The sequence below is a fragment of the Notothenia rossii genome (assembly GCF_949606895.1).
Source record: "Notothenia rossii genome assembly, chromosome: 4".
NCBI classification, from domain to species: domain Eukaryota; kingdom Metazoa; phylum Chordata; class Actinopteri; order Perciformes; family Nototheniidae; genus Notothenia; species Notothenia rossii.
This window is the reverse complement of record NC_136902.1, coordinates 42,792,785-42,811,325: the sequence shown is the minus strand read 5'-3', so window position 1 is coordinate 42,811,325 and position 18,541 is coordinate 42,792,785. Positions and strand designations below refer to the sequence as shown.

General features: G+C 41.3%; 1 protein-coding gene across 1 annotated transcript; it reads left to right on the top strand.

Moving 5' to 3' along the window:
• The first annotated feature begins 11,531 nt into the window (after positions 1 to 11,531).
• Positions 11,532 to 15,591, top strand: nppal (natriuretic peptide A-like). The gene is made up of 3 exons (XM_079679753.1): positions 11,532 to 11,701; positions 11,893 to 12,184; positions 15,435 to 15,591. Exons 1-2 carry the CDS (start codon positions 11,627 to 11,629, stop codon positions 12,178 to 12,180), a joined length of 363 nt encoding a protein of 120 aa, XP_079535879.1. The 5' UTR covers positions 11,532 to 11,626; the 3' UTR covers positions 12,181 to 12,184; positions 15,435 to 15,591.
• Positions 15,592 to 18,541: the final 2,950 nt, after the last annotated feature.

Below are 18,541 nucleotides of genomic sequence, written 5' to 3'. Positions count from 1 at the left end.
TATTACATTGTTTCAGATAATAAATAATAATGATAATTCATTCTATTTAGGGGCACCTTTCAAAGCACCCAACGACACCTTACAATTCATAACATATTCCAAGGAAAGGTTTTAAGACAGTACAAAGAATGCAGTCCGGGTGATGTTTTTTATGTGGGGTCATACTTGTCAACCCTCCCGATTTTCGTGGGAGACTCCCGATTTCATTGCCCTCTCCCGGTTTCCTCCCGGGGTCATATTTCTCCCGCATTTCTCCCGATTTCTGACAAAATCAGATTTACTCAGGACTGTTTCCACTCTGACTTTAATACAGATACACCATTGTTTGGTTTCCAAGGTAACACGTCTCTTTAGTAGCGCGCGCAACTCAAAGTCAGAGGGTGAGGCAGATAGTCACAGAAAACAGAACAAGAATCGACAACTACTCTACTCTCTGCTCACTCCTTTCCTGTACAGGTCCAGCCCACACATATGCTCCATCAAGGATGGTGCTACAGGCCGCAAGGCATTGCACTTAGAACTACAATAAGCATGTTAATGTAAATCTAACAGCCCCGGCGATCCACTAGCACCCCCCCCCCCCCCCCCCCCCCATTTCTGGCGTCGCAAGGTTGGCAAGCATGTGTGGGGTGCAGATGAGAGGGAGCTGTCCAGAAAGACACCAATATGTTATGTTTGAGTTCTTGATAAGCCATTAAAACAGTGTCTCCTGTGCACCAAAACATACCCATCTGTTATGGAAAAATAAAGTATGCCAAAAGTATTCTAAAAGTAATCTGACACGTAACAGTAACTGTATTCTGATTACTTTCAGAGCATGTATTCAGTATTCAGTAACTGATTACATTTACAAAGTAACCCTCCCAACCCTGCCTAGAAGTGATCCTTCGTTAGAGTGAAGAGTCTGCTAAGCTCCGTAGTACCTGAGCGTGCTCCACTAGCACCCCCCCCTCCCCCCCTTCTGGGCTATATAAAAATCGCTGGCCCGCGATAGTGTCTATTGGATACATTTTGGCCCTTGGACAAATGTAGTTGGTGATCCCTGGTCTACAGTTTGATTTGTATAGAGGGAGCTCTGTGGCTGAATGGCCAGCGATTAGGTGTGGCGCATTTATCATAGGTGATCAGAGCTAACTGCCTGCCGTCAGATTTCATTTAAAAAACAGATCTGATTTTAAGACTATTTCTGCGCTCATAAAGAATGATAAGAATAAGAATAATGCGTATTGAACTGGTTTCATTAATTAGTGAGTTTATTTAACACTAGAACCGCCAATCGGGTCAATTTGTGTGATGTGTGTTGTGTGTGTGCAATGTAACCTTTTTTGAACAAAATATTAAAGTCTCCCAGTCCGTGACTTTTCCTGAAAGTGTGTTATGTAGCACCCTATGTTGTTAAAAATTGCATTCTAATGGCGGGATTTTTTATACAAAAGCCTCTGGCGGTTCTAATGTTAAGGTAGGCCTAATTAGGTACAGGAGAAGCCCTTTTCAGTAACGAATTGAGCCGTTTAACATACAAGTCAACTAACTGAGGGTCACTTGCAATGACAGTGTTGTGTCTACAGTAAGCTTGTCACTCAGAGTAACCTACAGTTAATTTAGCTGCTGGAGAAGAAAGATCAGGGGAGGAGAGGGGGAGAGAGCTGTGGTTGATGGGCTCATTCAGACTGTTTAAAAAACGGTAACAACGGACTATTTTTCTTAGCGGATGCATATCAATTTAAATCAATACATGCACTTTTTAATCAATACAATTTTTTTCTAAATCCATAAAAGTTCCTTATGGGGAAAATAACAACCTTCATGCTGATCAAGATCCCTCCGCTACGTGTCGGGATCCTGATCTGCCGACGAGGCTCCATTAAAATATAAATATTGTTAGTGAATTACTGAGTTTAGGCCCATTAATAACGTTTTAATGAAGTTGAATACAGTATATTCATATTTGTCAGTGATTTCATGTCAATTCGGCGAACATAAACATAAATGATCGTGGTGAAGATGATGATTAAATTCGGATAAAAAATCGAGAGCCGGGCTGCATTTCCACCTGTTCGTTTTTTCCGACGAAACAACATTATTTTGTTAAATAACAACATGGTGATGTTTTGTAAATGATTACATGTCTCTTATTTAGCACAGAGTATGATATCCGTGACATAGAGATCTTAACAAAGTTCCGCTGTACATCCAGCGTACTGTATCTGACTTTATTTCACATGAGCTCCAGTGTGGAACCCCATTGCACCCCCTGGTGGATCAATGATCCATTGCAGCTGGCTTCATTATAATTACATTTATTTATCACGGGGGAGGTCTCAAGTCAAGCTGGAGGTTTTCCCTTGAGCGAGGGCAGATCACGTACCAATCACTACCCTCACGTTTCAAACTGTCTGAAATGAAGCGCTACATCTGTACTTGTAGGTCAATACTTGAGACTTGCTCATGACTTGCACATGTAGGACTTACTCCCACCTCTGCTATTCTCCAATTACAACACTGAGTAAGTGCATTGAGCACGCCAATGACTGGATGATTAAGAACCTTCTCCAACTAAACAAAAAGAAAACTGAGATTATTGTTTTTGGAGCAAAGGAGGAACGAATCTTATTTTACTATTTTATTTATGCATATTTTTGTATCTCTCCAGTTTAAAACGATATGTCTGGTTTACTGTCCTATAGTATACATTGAAATGATTTCAAACCTGTTTTATCCCAATAATTATAAAGGAGTGCCTTGGAAATATGTGTTTACATAAATTGTGACCAAACCGTTTGAGACCCACTGAGATAACTTGACTAAAGTGAACTATCTAAACACTCAGAGTCCTTTACCTCACTGAGCTGTAGTTATCAGCCTCTCAGTCTGACTGGAGAGGACTCTCCCTTCACATTATTGAAGAAACATCTTCTTTTAATATCCGTTAGAGCAGCTAGCACCAGATGCTAATAACAACAGCGCTGGTACCGGTGCACCCTCCCTTTCTATGGCGTTATATTTGTGCCTCTATTCTGAGCATGCAATGAAACATGTTGAGCCTAGAAAATGCGATTGAGCGCACACTTGAACATTTTTGAGCACAGAGAAATATATTTTCTCTCATAAAACTCCTGCTTCGTGCGCAAGCAGACCGCTGCACACGCTCTCTCTCCTACGCTAGCTCGACCTCTCCACCCTGTGCACGCTCAGCCTTGCCTGCCTGCTCGCTCAAGTTGTCACAGCGTTACAAATGTGCCACGAAACCAACCAATCGGAGAACTCGAGAAGGTCAATTCTGATTGGCTGGTCCAGCACCATGTAGAGAGAAGAGTTGCGACAGCGGAAGTCCAAAATGCTTGATTGTCACGTGGTTCAGAGAGACTCAGAAAGTTCCCGGAAGTTTGTGGCGGGCCATTTGAATCACGATTTGAATGCATTAATAACAGGATAGAAATGCAATTTTTGGTAGTTATTGGTCAATAACGGTTTTGATTTGCAATATGTATACAACATATCGATATGTGTATGTAGTTACATCAATGTGTTTTTTGTTTTTTTAAAGTAAAATGTGCTAATATTTGAGGATTAAGAACAATCGAAAATGTAAACATCTTAAATAGAAATAACATAGCATTACAAAAAGTAGAAAATAGACATGGATAGTGTGACCAGCTATCTTACCTGTTAACATACATGTTAGGCTAACGTTGCCTTGGTTACAGAGCCTGTTGCTGTTGTTTATTGCTCTTAATTCTTTAAAACAAATATGATCTTCTTAAACTTGTATGAGTCAAGACATCACATCCTTATTGATATATTTAGAGGGAGGGAAGGAAGGAAGGTTTCAAAATTCTGATTAGAATCATTTCTACCATTTCTTTAATTCATGGTGGTTTCAGTAATCCCCTGGTAATTGAGGACATAAGTCATCTAAATGAGTAATGTAATCTTTATGACTTTCAGAAAGGACAGGAGACCGACAGGTGCCTATCAATGATTGTCAACTGACAGCGCAATGAGTCAAAGGACAAGCAGCAACAGCATGATGATGTTAAATGTGTTGTTTTAGGAACATCCATGTAAATAAATGGAATTCAATAAACATTGAATAGCATGCGTGCAGTTTGTCTGTGCCTTTTCCTCTGTGTTGTCCTGGCATATAGTCTCCCCCATGGTTTGCTGTGCTGCTGGGGAATGCTCCAATCGCTCATAGAAAGGAGTACACATGTACGGCTTCCCCACTGACACAGAGAGGAGGAAAGAATGGCTGGCTCAAGTCAGCAGGAGCCTTTTAACTATCACAAAAGACAACAACAGCAACAAAATATGTTGAGGTAATCATATTTTTCACAAAACGAAGACCACACCATTGGGAAGCTTAATGTCTTTTTAATCAAAATAAGGAAGAGGGAGAGGCTTGCAAAACTCTGGGAGTTGAGACTCAGGCTCAGTTTGAGGGTCTCATTGCAGGTCTTCAGGCTCCATTGAATCCCCTTGGGGTTCTTGTGCTGAGAGAGGGAGACAAAGACAGGAGAAAGGGTTAGATACATCTAGCAACCTATAGGATGGGAAATGGCTGACCTATTTTAAACTTACCTTGTATTTTCACTCTCACTTAAGTCCCTCTCCCTTTGCCATCAATCCAAAATCAGCTGAGCTGCAACATAATACAGAGAGGTAATAATCAACAGAATCACAAGGACATAATATGACTGCTAAAAACACTCACCCATAAGTTATGTTTTTGTTTACTTTTTAGAAGTCTCAAATATTCACTCTAAATCCATATCAATAGCAATGTATCACACAAATAGCTCTCTTCCTTATTAGTGTGTAACGTTAACTATATTATGCTAGCTTGAACTCCAAAATGGATATCCTCATTTCACCACCTCCACCCACTACAATCACACGCCCCAATGTTATATTTAACTCCCTCCACCCTGGATAAAAGCACGTTAAGAAGCCCTTTCTCTCTAATTCCACAACGTTGGACTGAATAAACATTAAGAGAACGGATTAATAGGCTGTTCATGGTTAACGTGTGTTGCTAACTTTATCCGGTCCTAGCCTAATCTGTTTAGTTGTCCGGTTGAAAATTAACGCAAGCTCTATGCCCATTGTAGAACAGGAAACAGAAGTTGGTCCAGGTTCTGGTCAACCCAAAATTGTGATAGAGAGAGAAACACGTTTGTCATTCTGCCACCTCTAATGCTTACAGCAAGTAATCAATACCTCAGAAGGGTTCATGACGTACATGTAGGCTACGGTTTGTTAACTGTTTGCTTAAACTACCCCTATAGCTATGTTGCCGGCTAGCAAACTCAGGCATTGCAAATAATAACGTGATATCAGAAAACTAGAAATGTATAACTCACCTGACACTGTGGCGTGCTATTCTCTTCATTCGAGTCTGTCATGTCCTGTAATTTCAACGACAGATGTGTAATAAGAACGTCAACAGCCTGATGGCAACCGAAAATCCCTCTCTCATCTCAGATAGAAGATATGATTGGAGACGACCAGCCAATCAGAATTGACCTTCTCGAGTTCTCCGATTGGTTGGTTTTGTGGCACATTTGTAACGCTGTGACAACTTGAGCGAGCACAAGCAAAGCTGAGCGCGCACAGGGTGGAGAGGTCGAGCGAGCGGGGGAGAGAGAGCGCGTGCAGCGGTCTGCTTGCGCACGGAGCAGGAGTTTTATGAGAGAAAATATATTTCTCTCTGCTCAAAAATGTTCAAGTGTGCGCTCAATCGCATTTTCTATGCTCAACATGTTTCATTGCGTGCTCAGGATAGAGGCACAAATATAACGCCATACCTTTCTTCCTCGCTCGCTCCCACGCTCACTCGCGCTTTGGCTGTGAGCTGCGGGTGCCAGATAAGCCAACATCCCCCATTTTCATCACTTACAGTGCCCATCGTACAGGGCAAATGAAAAGTGTAACCGGGATGAAAAGGGTGTTACATTTACTTAATTATGAATGTTGTTACACCAAGGCCGAAAATTAGGATGAGCACCAACGGTCAAAACATTATTTTTTTCCTCCCAGAGCTGCCAGCGCAGCGCCTCTACAGATCTGGCGCCCTAGGCGAACATCTATAAAGCCAGTGCGACAGGCCGGCCCAGGTCTCAGGTTACGCTGTAGGAAGTGTAGGTACAACGCTACATTTCCCGCCCCGCCGCAGTCATACAGTGCTACGGAGAGCGGTGAGAAACATTTCCTCAGGCATCGCAGAGCGGAAATTCACATTTCTAAATGATGCCGTTGGAATCGAAATGTTGGAAACGGTTCCGAACCGGAACCGGTTCTCGGTACCCAACCCTACTCATATGACTCAAAGGACTCGTATGATCCGGATCTCTTCAATGACTGACTCAGAAGACTCAGAGTCCGTAAAAGGATCCGGATTTGCCATCTCTAACCTGAATGCCTATTCAACAGGCTCTGTGCACAAGATGGCGTCTATCAACTTCCGGCGGCTGGGTGTGCGGCTGAGTACTTCCGGTTTGAGTACAGAGTTTTGACAGCTTGACAGTTTGACAGTTTGTCATGTCACACCGAGAGCAAGAATGAGTGGATTTCGGGGAAAAGAAAAGCGATTGGCCTTCCAGCGTGTAAGAAAGTCGGCACTACATTGCTGTGTGCCCCTTTGTACAAATTTGTCCCATTATCAGAATCAGAATACCTTTATTTGTCCCACAGAGGGGAAATGTGCAGCGTTGAAGCAGGAAAGAGCCACAGACAGCTTAGTGTTGAATATCTTACATGCGTTAAAAAGTACTAAGTTATAATATAATAAACAATATGCTAAAAAAGTACTGAGTTATAATATAATAAACAATATGCTAAAAAAGTACTAAGTTATAATATAATAAACAATATGCAAAAAAAAAGATAAGAAGTTACATAATTTTCAAAAATACAGATCAAAAACAAATCAAATCTGCAAATCAAATCCTGTAGCAGTTCTTAAGATTTAGCAGCCCGGTATATATTACAGTTATTAAAGATGGCATATGTATATAAAGTATATATTGCACATAAAGCACATATTGCACACAGTTTGACGGTATTTAACAGCAGATATAAGTTTCCATTCATTTCGGCAAGCCTGGGTAACAACGATTAAAATATTTATTGCTCCCAAACCAATTGTGTATTTCATTACAAAAAGCAGTTATACCATACTATGTTTAGGTACTAATGAATTATATCCTCAAAACAAACGCACACATAAATAACAAAGGAAAATACATAATTTAATAAATCCACAATATGATAACATTTTAGAGATTCATTTAATAAACTTTTACAAAACATAGGTTGATGTTATATCGGGGGGGAAAATACATATTTAAACATTTCAATTAGTCTCTGCATATTTAAGTAATGCTAGTTTATATAACAGATGTACAATATCCAGAAAGTAGATGCAAAACATATATATAATGTGTGCATTTCCAACATATCCTCTGAAAGAGTGTGAGTCGTTGAGTTGAGTAGTGAGCCATTCGTTTTTTTTTCGTGGTGCGATGTCTGCTGAGAAGTCCTTGTATGCCTCGCTGACTTTGAGGACATCTGGGTCTGGCAGCTTCCCCCGCACGGCCTTGTAACTTGTGCTCCTTTGAACATGTTTATATGATAATTAGGACTTTAAGAACAATTTTACACTCAGACAACAATCACAAAGTTGTAGCGGGCTACATACAATTACTTAGGACAATATATATTACCTTACACCGTCAGCAACTGTAAACTGCTTTGGCTTAGTGGAAATGAACACCATGTCACTCACTCTTCCTGGTTTCACACCCTATTAATTACACAAAAGAATTGTCAAATTAATTGAAAAGTTTGTTGATGCAACATACTAAATCAGCTCTTGGCACAAAGGAAATACTCATTAAACCGTGGATTGGTTGTGAACACATACTGTACTTACCATGGTTCTTGGCTTGTGCCATCGCTGCTCTGTTTCAGTGCAGCTGAGGACAGGGGGTACAGCAGCCAGGTTGAGTGTGGAGTAGTGTGCGGTCTGGAACAGCAGTGCAACATTGTGGTTGCAGAGTGCTGTTCCAGCTACACAGGAACACTTTGCCACTGCAATCTCCACAGGTGAGCAGTTCTCAAAGACAATCTACACAGTAAAACAAAATGTCAGTCATTTTACATTTAGGACACTGCTTCAATACAAAACAGAAAAATTAGAAAGCTGAGAGCAGGCTGATCAGGCAAGTAGTAGGTGTGGGAAAAGGCTAAACCATATCAGGTTATCAGTCACATCACATACAGAGAAGTTCTGCTGTTTGGATTACTGTAATTTAAGGACATTCAAACAGATAAGCTCTCTCAGATGTCTCAATTTATTATCTTATTATAACTACATAAAATAGTGTTAGTAGAACGTTGAACCACTTAACATAGATGTAGGGTACAAAACCAGCACTTACCTAACACTGGCCAACACAAATAATTGGACCCTACATGAATTATACTAAACATTCAGTAAAGAACAGCAGCCGTCACAACCATTTTCTGGGGTTTCCATGCAAGCAGAGACAGTCTTCAACCTCTCATTAAGAATCTTTGATGAAAGCTAAGTTTGGGTTTAGCTAATGTATTTATCATTTTACACGACAGGGTTACAAAACGAAAAATAAATCTGTAGCCCCTTCATGCTACACACACATAGCTAGCTACCAGTTGATGTGAGCTAATTTATTGTCACTATTATCACAAATCTGTTGCAAAACGTCAGCTAACTGGGCTTTTTTTAAATCCTAAATCACAGGTTACCTACTCTAGCTACATCAAAACCCCAGAACATGAACCTGATTCAGGCTTTGAACCGATGAACACTTTTAATTGTTCTCCCTACTCTGAGATCATGAGGCTTTTCATGCTTTCTCATGGACCTGTAACAGCTAGCCCTGACGCTCACTCTCCCTGAAGGTAGATCTTTGTTTGAAATTGTGGGGAATTGGACATCATTCATGTTATCCAAAACACGTAATAGTATATCATTAAAATGCTTTACACTGTATCAAGACTGTCAAGTTGTCAAAGTTAGCCAGTAACTACAGCTTTGTTTGTCACTTACCTTCATAATTGTCGATGTAACTGGATATGTACATCTTGAACCCCTTTTCTCTTTTGCTCCTCGGGGCTGAGCCTGCCGCTTGTACCAGCCGATGTACATCACTGATGTTAACCTTCGGTAGGTCTTGGAGACATCGAGTGTAAAATAGTGCCATCACGTTAACGTTAGCCTTCTCACTTTGCTCTACCGCTATCTGTATGCTATCTGTATGCTATATATCTATCTATCTATCTAATCTATCTATCTATCGCTATCTACCCGCTCAACCACTCCACACCGTAGACCGGAAGTTTACAACCGCACACCCAGCCGCCGGAAATTGATAGACGCCATCTTGTGCAACTAGCCGATTGAGGGAAAACATTTCAAATTAAAACAAGAAACTATAAACACAAAAACTAAAATCATGACTTGCTGTCAATTGATCTCACACTGATATCTGCACTAGTCATCAACTTAAAAATACCAGTTTGTCCTGGTTAAAATTGTGAATAATGCCTTTGGGTTTCTCCCTTTTGATTCTGAGAAACAAATAGTTTGGGATGGCTAAAGACACTACACTACCCATAATCCTCTGCTATTGTTGTGAAGACGACGCCAGTCCGCTTTGCTTGACAAACCTCACGATTTGTCAACAAGCTTGGAAAGTTGACGCTCACGTGACATGGACACTGGCCGTTAGAAATTAATAGGAAAAAAAATGTAGCCATGTCACAATTTGAGAATATTCTTTTATTAAAATACTTGTTTTTCCCTGGACCAACGAAGTTATGACAGTTTTGAAAATGCTATTGTCACACACACGTTCAAAACATTTTTGACTTTGAGACAAGGGACCGGAAGTGGTGAAATGCTACGTTTTTTCCGAGTTGTAGGACTCATTCCTGCACCACTTTAGTTCAGTCATGTAAGGAGGACTTCCTCTTCAAGGTGTGGGGAACCTCTGGCTGGCTGTGTATAGGCTTTGACGTCATCATGCTCTCATTTCAGAGTTCCTCCTCAGTTCAGCAGGCTCCATAGATAGATGATGAGTCACCCATGTTCTAATTAAGGCCTTTAATGGAGGGGAACCGGTGTCAGGCTGGATGGAACATTCTTCATCTAAGTGACAGTTTAGAGGTTTAAATGTCAGCCAGTCCAAACAACCAGCTCACTCCTGAAGCTAGAGACCTGCTGGCTACTGATACCGTCAATGTGGAAAATCAATGTTATAACATTCATTTCCTCAAGTAATAAAGTAGCCTACGGGTTTCAGGAGGAAATATTGTACTTTTTATTTTACTGGATTTATCTAACACATAAAGTGGCAAATATATATATTTTTTTTATTTAGATTCAACTTTGATTAAATCTTGTGATTTTAAAAAGTATTATTTGAATATAAATGATGACATTATCTTAGAATAAATTATTCAACAATATATGAAAAAGTTGAAAGGATGTCATCTTCACTTATGCAAAAACAAAATAATCTTAATGTATGATCTGATGATTCCTGGCTACACCTGTCTCTTCTTGACAGGAGCCACAGGTGGAATGATGAGAGTTCATACTCTTTCCACAGAAGCATGTGGAAACGCTGCCCTGAGGTCCGAGTCAATTTCATCTGGTAGCCCTCCAGTTGAGAAGCTGCTGAATGCCAATTAGCCGCCCTCCACCTCCACAGTGATCCAGCCTCACAGGGGCCAATCGCTCATTATTAAGCCCTGAGCCTGAATGCAGGGGGGCTGCGCTGTGAGGGGCTAGGATGAGGGGTGGGCATGAAGGAGCAAGGTCCCATAGAGGCGCACACACACACACATATGCACCCCTTCAGACTTTTTGAGTGTCAGATTGGCTCAAAGTACCTATTTACATTCAGAAGCAAAGCAGGAAATAGAGAGCATGATGTTGAGGAGCTGTAAATGTATGCACTAATTTGTGGCAAGACATTATTTTAAAAACATTGTTATTGAACACAATCTGGGGTTTTGAAGAAAATGCCAATATCAATAATTTACCAATTAAACTAAAAAGGGATTTCACTCTGCGGGGGACATTTCAAGACCAAAACTGCAGTGGTAAATGAACAAAATGTAAGTGAAATACCTTCAAAATTCAAAGTGTTGAATAAAGCTGAAGTAAAAGTCACAAAAAAAAATGAAACTGAAAAAACGGAGTACTTCTCAGGTGAATATTTTACATAACCTTCATATGATAAAAACACAAAATATTGTGTGGATCTGGCAGGGAAAGCTAAGTGCTGTTATCAACTTGCTTTAGATTTCTTGAGAACAGAGATGACTTTTACTCCGGAGCAGCAGCAGCTGACTTTAATGCCTGCTGTCTCTGCAAATTAACCTGGAACATTCCATCAGCAGGTCAGCCTGTACTCCCACGTGCAGGACCATTAGTCACAGCTCATACTTTTTCCCAGGCCTCGTAACGGAATCAGGTTAGTATAAAGGAGCACCTGGCCCCCCACCCGTTACACACGCGAGAGGAGAAGGGACGAAGACACGCGACAGCTATAGTTCTCCTAACAGAAAGAGAAAAATGAGCCCAAACATGTCCGCCTGCTGTTTGTCCCTGCTGGTCCTGCTGCACTGCGCAGGGGCAGGTAACCTGCAGGTAAGGCCCTGATGATGAGAGGAACATGGAATATTCATTTCAAAAGAGCTGCTTCTGAAGTTACTGTTTATTTTGTTATAAAGATTTATAAGACAAAGTTCATTACTGTGTCCTGCAGTGTCTCATGTCTCATATGTCAGGGAAATAATGATGATGGAGATGTTTTCAGATGGTGCTTTGTTTTGCCACAGACTCTGGATCAGCTGTTCGGAGAGCAGCTCCGCAACTCGGAGGAGGAGAGGGGGGAGCGGGATGGGAGCTCAGACAAGGCTCTATTTGGAGCTCCCCAGCAGCAGTGGGGGGGGCCCTCGCACCTCAGTAACTCGGCTCTGGCTGAAGAAAGCGTCCTCGCGCGTCTATTCAAGGAGCTCACGAGGACCTCCAAGCGCTCGTGGAGCCGGTACAAGAAGGGGGAGCTTCGGAGCTGCTTCGGGGTCCGGCTGGAGAGGATCGGCTCCTTCAGCGGTCTGGGCTGCTAGACAGGTATCTCTTACAATTACAGCACCATACCACACACATCCGGTTCACAGAGTGAAGACAAGGTGCAGTCACATATGAGACAATATTCAATGCATGTCAATTTAATTTTCACACTTACAGGTGTTTATGAAAAACAGGACATAGGCCTACAATATCTGCAGGGTAAGCAAACTAAATGCAGTTATAATACATAAATAATGCAGGATATGTGCGGACCAAGCGACTCGCTGGATCGTAAAACGAGAACTTTATCATACATGTATTGAACAGTATCCTTATAGTTATAAACTGCAGGGACGTGTACACATAGACATCAAAGTGGGCTTGGCTTGTTTGAAGGTGAGTGGTGATGAACACATGACTAAACTGCCAGTGCCTCGAGTTTACAGCTAATTAGCTAAAAGACAAAAACAGATATGGTTAACTAAGGTAGGCTACTAGCAGTGCTTAATTTGTAAATCATAAGGTGCCGGAACGCAAGGTACATATGACAGCTCAGGGATGACGAGACGCGTACAGGTCCCGGAACGTATACAGAAAAGGTGCTGAAAACAACATGAAAATGTCCACTTGCAACGCTGTGGGACTTACAAGCCTCAATTTCAAATAGTATCCATGGTATAAATGTTATGACGATAATTTATAATTGTTTAGGCTAGTACGCACAACATAGGCAAATGCCCACATCACCACAGGTGGGACTTCAGTATACAGCCAGCAATTAATTTCTCAACAGGTTTAACGTGTAAAAAAAATATTTATTAGGCCTATTCAAAGATTGGCACGGTGGCCTATTAATAGACAGTATGTTTGCTCACCATATTTAGTTGTTTAAAACACCCCACATCACGAGCATGTCCGGATTGTCCTCTATCTCTTTTTTTCTGCTTTTACTGCGTGTGTCTGTGGCAGTTCTGTGTCCTTTGGCCACCCAGGACCTCACGTACGGGACTGGATTGAATTTAGCCAGGGGGGGTCCAACAAGATTTAGGAAGAGTAAAGATGACATGGTGGATGTGAGCAAAGAGCTACGGTTGGGAGTGCAAATCAAGTTCATTTGAGAAAATCCGCGCTCACATTCAGCACTTGCAATGGGAATGCTGTTGACAGCAACAAGTAACTCCATCAGCTCATCGGGGGTGTCTTTACCATCTGAGTCTCTGTACATTCTGTAGGCCCGTATGACTGCGCGCGGGTTGGCAATGTTGAAGCACTGACACAGTGACTCGACCTCAGTCTCTCCATACAGCGCACCTGCGTCCTCGGGCCAGTATTGTGCGTAAAGCACCTTCAACTCCTCAATGAACTTGTTATATCCAGTTTTATCTGGCATCCGGCCTCCTTGAGATAACATACGGTCCTCCAAGTTCTTGGCCACAGTTAGAAAAAACTGACCTGTCGCTGGACGTCCCACACTCTTCTACGCTCAATGCGCTCTCCTCTCCTACTGAATCTTCCTGCTGTAAGCCAGCTGATGTCGCGGTTCCGCTCGCTTCTTGCTCCGGCTGTTGTACCGGGCTAGTTGATGCCAGGGTACCCACCCGTTGCTGTTGGTGGTCCACCTGGCTGACGGTAGCTGGCTCCTGTTCCGGCTGGCGGTGAACCTGACCCGCTGCCCGGGCTTGGCTAGATGTCGGTTAGCTAGCTGGCTAGCTGTTGCGGCGCTAACCTCCTCCTGGTTTTGACCATCAACATGACCGCTGCAGCTGCCCTCGTCACTGCTTGTGGAGGCTTTTCTGACTCGTTTTGAAGTGTCTATTACCTCTTCCTTCTTTTTGAAGAAAGACAGTCAATTTAACTGTCTTTTTGACATGCTTGCATTGAATCACCGTTTCTTCCTCTCTGCGACGTGCTCCTCATGTGGCGAATTTCAAAAGTGAAAGACGTTTGTCCGTTGGTCCAGCTTTTCAGTGCGTCAACACAGATCTCCGACTCTTTCAAATCTTAATCTTAATAAACGACATGAAATTCTTGGGATTTTTTCTGTAAATTAATATCTGCATATTTTATTTCATTTTAACCATTTACATTTTTATTTTTTGTGAGAGGTACCGGATCTGCCCAAATAGGTGCCGGAACACAGGGTGGCCAAAATGAAGAGGTGCCGGATCCTGTTCCGGCAGGATCCGGCTCAAATTAACCACTGGCTACTAGCTAATGGATAAGTTAGCTCAAGGTTTAGCTAAGGCAATTTATCATGGGCATACAGGCTAATGTACTGTACTTAAGGGGAGACACTAAAGGTGAATACAGTAAAATGTGTATCTAATAATGTCATCGCAATCGCCACATTGATATGCAAATTAGGCGTTAACTAGGCCTAATTAAAATGTGCTAATTTGCATGCAGTTACAAAGGCATTGCAGGTGAAAAGGATAAAAAAAAAAAACATATCACCTCACAATTTCCCCAGATAGTTACTTACGTCAAGACAGTATTTTCCCCTGAAATGTTATGTTTGAATGCAGATTAGCTTTAAATCTATAGATGAATTCAGACAAGGCAGCAAAACGAACACCATTTATATGTGTTTCTTGGAAGTTTTCTTTCCATTTGAGTTAAAGAAAACATGGAAGCAAAACAGACCAAAATAACAAAATGTATAGTACATGTAAAAAGAATATTTTTGCCTGTAATGTCTTTAAACGGTAACTTCATAATTTTGATTGTTGGCTGCTCATTTAATAACTATTAATTGTACTGGTTGTCTGCTCTTGAGCGTAGTGAATACTAAAGAAGACCATTGTCTCTGTGTTAGCTGATTATTTTGTAGAATTCTGTTGAGTATTAAACAATTACGTGAGTGTGAGGGTATTCAAATAAATTGGTCAGTAAGTCAGAGATGTGCAACTATATTCTTTTTTATAAATTATTATGGGAAGTGCCCTTTTTCTCACTTGAGCACCCGCCCCCCAAAATGTCTGTGCACGTCCCTGATAAACAACCTAGTAATATGTTTAACATTAGGGTAAAAACAACATGTTTAAGTGTTTGATCTTTTACATCAATTCTTGTTAAACACAGTGAAGCAGCAGCATTTAAGAGTTTGTTATAATTAACTGCAGTGAAATTGCGATGTTTACGGTAAGAGGTACGGTAAGAGCTGCTGGAGCTTCAGGGGATTTTCCTCAAGCAGCTGTAAGACAGTTATGACAATATTCTGATGTGTGTGTGTGTGTGTGTGTGTGTGTGTGTGTGTGTGTGTGTGTGTGTGTGTGTGTGTGTGTGTGTGTGTGTGTGTGTGTGTGTAAAGGCGCGGACCTGCGGATGGAGCTCCTCGCGCTCTCCGCTCCCGAGGCTCCCTGTCCATGGTGCTGAAGCGCAGCAGAAATTTCCCTTTTCATATGTTAACTGTTGAATAATAAATTATGAAAAATGTATTTATTATTAACTTGTTGTATCCATTAGTGTTGCCTTGTAATGGTATTGTAGTAAAACAAATATTTTGCATAATACCTGAGTGTGACTCTTTTTGTTTAGGTTCTGTGTTAAATGTAGGCTAGCTTATTATTATTATTATTATTATTATTATTATTATTATTATTATTATTATTATTATTATTATCCTAAGTGATACTACCATTCTTAATGCATGTAAAATGAACAACTGAATTTGGTCCTTAAAAACGTTTTTTTTTTATTTTGTCGTCAGCTGTGAGCAGTTAATCATTGGAACAGTTCGCTGTTAGACAATAAACGGGGATCGGTGTTGTAGCTCATATTTTCAGTAGGTCCGGGCTCAAGCAGTGGCAGGTACTTCCTGTGGCAGCTGCAGATGCCACTACTTGCCGAGGCATCTGCCTCTGCTGAACGGGAGTTCCCACTGGATGCCGGGGCAAGCGAAGGTTTGCGGTAGTTGCCACTCGCCTTCCGTGGCAAATGCTGCTGGTTAAACACGTATTCATCGTGTAAATTGTCGCTGTTTAGGCATGACTTTATAGAACTGATCTGTACACAGGACTGATATATGCGATCTCTATTTTTCAAAAAGATTATAAATTAGCATTTCTATTCAATTTTCAAATCAAATCAATTTTACTTGGAGAACGTGGTTTGTTAAAATAAATAAACGTGCTATTTTTATGATACTACTCAAGATATATTATACTTAAATAAAGACAACTTATTGACATTAAGATCTATCATTTTTGACCAGAGGTGGGAAGTAACTTACTTAAGTACTGTACTTAGAATTTAGAGATAGCCTTGTGTTTTAGTTGAGTATTTCAATTGTATGTTAGTACTTCTACCCCACTGTAGTGGAGATAAATGGTGCACTTTTACTCCACTACATGTATGTAATACCTTTAGTTACTTTACAGATCTGGATGAATGATGTGAAATATAATAAACTCTTAAATCAGACTTTAGTTCCACCTGGAGTAAATTCACAAGCTACCCTGCAGTATACAAAGTCATTCAAACTAGCTGCACCTTTACCAGCTTTGATAACACTTTAATGATCAATCATTATAATGAAAACATGTAATATGTACTTTTACTTTAAGTATATTTTGATGCTAATACTTTTGCACTCTTACTTGAGTAATATTATTAATGCAGGACTTTTACTGTAATAGAGTATTCCTACATTTAGGTACTTCTACTTCTACTTCTACTTCTACTTTTACAAGATCTGAGTACTTCTCCCATTTCTGTTCTTGACACAGCAACGTGTCCACTGGTGTTATTAGCCTCAGCTCCAGACTTTAGGCAACTGATTAGGGGTAGTTGCCACTGCTTGCTCTGGTAAGTGCTACTGCTAGGGGGCAGATGCCACTGCTTGGTTGCAAATTCCACTGCTAGGGGGCAGATGCCACTGCTTGCTTGCTAATATTTCGTAATGTTAATTATTTGGTCTTCTTTATCAGTTATACAGTGTAATTCTTAAATGCAGTTGCTAAAGCTTAGAAACAGAATTTTTGTTTCACTCACTCAGGTCCAAGTTGCAAATAGTGTGCTGATTTAAAAGCCTATAAATGGCTCTTGCAGCACCATCTACAGGTACATTAGCTGAACTGCAATACATGACAGGCTTTTTGAGGCTTTACACCACATGTGTCAAACTCAAGGCCCGGGGGCCAAATCAGGCCCTTGGTGGACTTAATTTCGGCCCGCAGGATAATTTCGAATTACTATTAGATCTGGCCCGCCGCTATATTGCAAGCACACCTACACTCAATCCTGAGGGTTTCCTCAGCTCAGAGCCTGACCCCAAACATTGATGAACTTGCAATCAAGATGAGATGCCAAGTATCTGGCTTAATGTGCATCACAGAGCAGCAAACTGAGTTTCAATGGATGTTTCCTTCTGCACTTTTGTCTTGTGACAACAGGGCATGTTGGTTTTTTTCTTTGAGGGAAATTGTTTTGTTGAAGGTGTTGTTGGCCTGTGGAAAAATGTAATCATTAGAAATGACTCCGAAAAATCTGCAGATAGAGTCATAAGAAATTAATGCAACTGACTATTTAATGTTTAATGTTGTTTTATAGGCAATAATTTAAGCTTTCTTAGTTACATTACATTACATTGCATTTAGCTGACGCTTTTATCCAAAGCGACTTACAATAAGTGCGTTCGACCAACAAAATACAAACTTGAAGAAAACAGAATCATATAAGTACATCAGGTTTCATAGAGCCAAAACATTTCAAGTGCTACTCAACTGGCTTTAGATAAGCCAGTCCTTTATTAGTATATAAGTGCTTTGTTAATAATTATATCGCTCGAAGTGGAGTCGAAAGTGATGAGTTTTCAGTCTGCGCCGGAAGATGTGTAAGCTATCTGCTGTCCTGATTTCAATGGGGAGCTCATTCCACTATGTTGGAGCCAGGATAGCAAACCCACGTGTTTTTGCTGATGGGAACTTGGGTCCCCCTCGCAGTGCGGGTGCAGCGAGCTGTTTGGCTGATGCAGAGCGGAGTGCACGTGCTTGGGTGTACAGTTTAACCATGTCCTGGATGTAGGAAGGGCCAGATCCATTCACAGCATGGTATGCAAGTACCATTGTCTTCGAGCAGTTACCAGAAGCCAGTGAATGGAGCGGAGGAGCGGCGTGGTGGTGTGGGAGAATTTAGGAAGGTTGACGACCAGACGAGCCACTGCATTCTGGATGAGCTGCAGAGGTCGGATGGCACATGCAGGTAGACCAGCCAGGAGGGAGTTGCAGTAATCTGGGCGTGAGATGACGAGAACCTGGACCAGAACCTGCGTCGCTTTCTGGGTCAGCTGGGGACGTATCCTCCTGATGTTGTAAAGAGTGTATCTGCAGCAGCGGGTTGTTGCAGCGATGTTTGCAGTGAAGGACAGTTTGTTATCTAGGGTCACACCCAGATTCCTTGCAGTTCCAGGTTTAATAT

Bases quoted from the DNA above. Each gene is read 5' to 3' on its own strand.
- nppal (XM_079679753.1), top strand. From the start codon at position 11,627: ATGAGCCCAAACATGTCCGCCTGCTGTTTGTCCCTGCTGGTCCTGCTG. The intron at 11,702-11,892 runs GTAAGGCCCTGA...GTTTTGCCACAG, and splicing joins CAGGGGCAGGTAACCTGCAG to ACTCTGGATCAGCTGTTCGG.